We start from the raw sequence: 3,763 nt of genomic DNA, 5'->3' as shown, positions 1-3,763 counted from the left end.
GGAGGGCCCGCCCTGGGCTTTGGCGGGCCGGCGGCGCGGGCGCGAGAAGCTGCCACGTGGCGCGCTGTGGGTGGCGGCGGCGAGGCGTGTCCGGCGCTGGCGGACGAGTCCGGCGCGCGGAGAGGAGCGGGGCTAGGGTTAGGGTAGGTAGGGATCCGGAATTTTTGGGGGAAAGGCCTTTTATAGGTAGGAGGAGTTAGGAGGCTCCAAATTGAGCACGGTTTTCGGCCACACGATCGTGATCGAACGACCTAGATGATGGAGGAGGTTTAGGTGGATTTTGGGCCACTTTGGAGGGGTGTTGGGCTACAACACACACGAGGCATTTTCGGTTCCTCGGTTAACCGTTGGAGTATCAAACGAAGTCCAAATGGCACGAAACTTGACAGGCGGTCTACCGGTAGTAAACCAAGGCCGCTTGGCAAGTCTCGGTCCAATCCGAGAACGTTTAACACCCGCACACGAAAAGAGGTAAAAAGGGACACCGGAGGACATAGGAGCGCCGGAATGCAAAACGGACAACGGGGAAAATGCTCGGATGCATGAGACGAACACATATGCAAATGCAATGCACATGATGACATGATATGAGATGCATGACAAAGACAAAAACACACGAAGACAAAAACCCGACAACGAGGAAATATCATAACTTAGTGCCGAAAATGGCAAGAGTTGGAATACAAATATGGCAAGTTACATACGGGGTGTTACAGAGGCGCTCCCTTCGCTTGGTCCGGCCGAAGCCCGAGCCGAGGCTGCTCCCGGTGAAGCCGGAGCATGTCGAGATGGCTGCCCCCGACGACGAGTCCGCTCTCAAGTGGGCGAAGGAGGACTACGTCTGTGAGCAGGTCCGCCGCCAGCGCCGGGCATACACGGAGCTCCAGGCCCGGCGCCACAGGCGCGAGGAGCGCGGCATCATCGTACTCGGCAGCGACGAGGAGGCGGAGGCCGGGCCGTCCAGCGCGCCACCGCGCCTCGCCGACCCTGGCCAGGGCTGCAGCAGCGACGTCACCGGCCCAAGCCAGTCGCGCGACGATGATGACGGCAGCGGCGACTACACCCATTTCTATAGGCTTCTCGGCATGTAGACGGCGGTGGCGGCGGCGGCGGCGGACGGTGGTGGCTAGGCGTAGTTTATGCGTAGTTCAGTCGTAGTTTGCATGTTTTCATGTTTTATGTACAAATTTGAATGAAGTTTCGCCGAGTTCGTGCAAATGTCGCCAAGTTTACATAATTTTTATACATAATATCGCCGCATCCGGGGCGACCGTTGGGCCGACGACTGAGAGCTAGGTCACCCTCACATGTCAATCTAGCGTCGGCTCGTCCCCCAGGGGGCTCTTTACATAATTTTTGTACATAATATCGCCGCATCCGGGGCGACCGTTGGGCCGACGACTGAGAGCTAGGTCACCCTCACATGTCAATCTAGCGCCGGTTCGTCCCCAGGGGGCTCTTTTTCGGTACCCTGAAGGGCCGAACGGCTGAAGATGCTCTAAGGCTTTAGAACTTACCAAGTAGTGCCTACGCCTTGATGCCATCCAAACTCTTGGTTGGCGGAGTGCTCGCTCGAAGAATGATGGATCAACAAGTGAAGCAACAACAACCCTAATAGAAGGCCATTGCCTCCCGCGACATGGTCATTTCTTGGATGAATTCGAACGAGATAATGCTAGAATTTTCTGCCATAAATCGGCGACGCCGACAATGCTACTTGATGTCATCAAGAAAGAGGCATCACTTTGGACTACTACCAGTGCGAAGCATTCGAGACAAATAATGCTGAGAGCATAAACCCTAGGTTTCAACTTTTCGCAAACCTTGTATAAACTGCTTAATTAGTGGGACCATCGTTTTTTGTACAAATTCTATGTTCTTCTGAATAAAAGGACAACGTTTCTGCCGATTGTTCAAAAAAGAAAAGGTGTGGTGCTTTCCAAAAATAGTCCCTCCGTACCATAATATATTTCGTTTTAGCAATTCAATTGAACTGTTAAAACGACATATATACTAGTAGTATGGTACAGAGGGAGTATATAAGAAACAAAAATGTTTTTTTTCCAAAAAATTCCTGCATCAGGGAACGAAACTAGTGCAGAGCTGCGGAGTTGGAATCTTGTGTGGGCATTGCTTCTTTGTTGTCGTCTCCGGTGTAACCGGGGGAACCATCTTCAGCGTCCATCTTCTTCTCTAGCTGAGCAATGGCGTTAGTGAGAGACCTCACGTCCAAAGCTTCGCCCAACGCACCATCGGAATCATGCTGAAACATACATAGAGTAGCATCAGTTTTACCAGTATTTTACAAATAAATTGAGCAAGCAATGTTAGAAAACTACAGTAGAAGAGAGGAGATGGGGCACCTTCTCCAGCCGTAGAAGACGCTCCTCCGGATCCAGACGACCGGCGCCGATCTTGCTGGGACTAAGGAGCAGGCGGAGGTGTGGCCGAAGGAACTCGGCGCAGTGCGACCCGAGGTTGCAGGCCGGGAAGGCGGACTCGCAGCCGAGCTGGAAGAAGGGGCAGTTGGCGAGCTTCATGGGGCAGACGGTGACGCAGTGCCGGTCCATCTGGCGGCGGGCGACGGCGAGGCCGCAGCGCTGCTCGCAGGGGAGGAGCTTGAAGGCGCACGCCTCGTCGTGCGCGTCGGCGCGGCAGGCGGAGACCTCGGCCCGGCAGCCCTGGGCCTGGTTCCGGCACCGCACGGGCCTGAATCCGCAGCGCGCGGCGACGTGGTCCGCGAGCTCCTCCGGCGTCCCCAGCTCCTCGCGGCAGCGGAACCGGCCGCCGCCGGCGTCCAGGCCGCGGAGGAGGTCCCGCGCGACGGCCTCCCGCCTCTCGACCGGCCAGAAGCGGCTCGCCTCCATCTCCTCGACGAGGTCCTCGATCCGGTCGTCGCGGCCGTCGTCGCCGCCGCCCAGGTACGGGAGCCAGCCGGCGATGGAGACGGCGACGCTCCTCTTGCTGCCCGCGAAGTCGTCCAGGAACGCGGCCAGCGCCTCGGCCGGGTCGTCGCGGTCGATCGGGTCCTCCTCCTCCTCCGCCTCGGGCGGGCTGCTGCTGCGGTGCGCGACGTAGCGGACCAGCTCCGCGCGCAGCTGGACGGCGAGCGCGGAGGAGGGGCTCCCGAGGGTGCTGTCGACGCACGCCGCGGCCAGGCCCGGGAGGAGCAGCTGCGCCAGCTTGTGCACCACCTGGATGTCGCAGTTGGGGCAGGGCAGGAGGGTGGTCCGACCAGCCGGGCCCTCCCCCTCGCCGCCGCCGCCGCCGCCTCCTGCTCCTCTTGTGATTCTTCTCCCCGGATCTGCTTCGACCACCGGGGCCTCCAATTCCATGGCGCGGCTTTCAGCTTCTCCCCGGATCCTTCCTCAAACTGCACGCCGATGACGCGTATGAGCTACTGCAAACAATGGTGGGCGTGGCACGAGGAATTCATTACCTGCCAGGGACGCAGTTGCAGGGCGGAGAGCCGGCCGGCCTAGATTAGTCGATCAGGTTGAAGCAAAATTCTGATCGGATTGGAGAGGTCGTCTAATTTCTTGTTGTGGAGCAAAACCAAGTCAACTCACGGGCTAGGACGGGAGAGAGGAGACAAGAAAAGTAGGAGGGGGGATTTTATTTCAGTGAAAGAAATCGATTATTTCCTTCATCAAAGTACATTACCCTCGTCAAGGACATGTACGATAATGTTGTGACAAGTGTTCGAACAAGTGATGTCGACACTGATGACTTCCCGATTAATATAGGACTGCATCAGGGGTCA

The 3,763-nt window shown here is 57.4% G+C and overlaps 1 protein-coding gene across 1 annotated transcript; it reads right to left on the bottom strand.

Annotated features, from left to right (window-relative positions):
• Nucleotides 1-1,819: 1,819 nt before the first annotated feature.
• LOC119353762 lies at nt 1,820-3,763 on the bottom strand. The gene is made up of 3 exons (XM_037620439.1): nt 3,440-3,763; nt 2,364-3,373; nt 1,820-2,263 (listed from the first exon to the last, which is right to left on the bottom strand). The coding sequence occupies exons 2-3, from the start codon at nt 3,333-3,335 to the stop codon at nt 2,093-2,095; spliced, it is 1,143 nt and encodes a 380-aa protein (XP_037476336.1). The 5' UTR covers nt 3,336-3,373; nt 3,440-3,763; the 3' UTR covers nt 1,820-2,092.

This window comes from Triticum dicoccoides, chromosome 2A (genome assembly GCF_002162155.2).
Source record: "Triticum dicoccoides isolate Atlit2015 ecotype Zavitan chromosome 2A, WEW_v2.0, whole genome shotgun sequence".
Lineage (NCBI taxonomy): Eukaryota > Viridiplantae > Streptophyta > Magnoliopsida > Poales > Poaceae > Triticum > Triticum dicoccoides.
The sequence above is the reverse complement of the archived record's forward strand: the minus strand, read 5'-3'. Positions and strand labels throughout refer to the sequence as shown.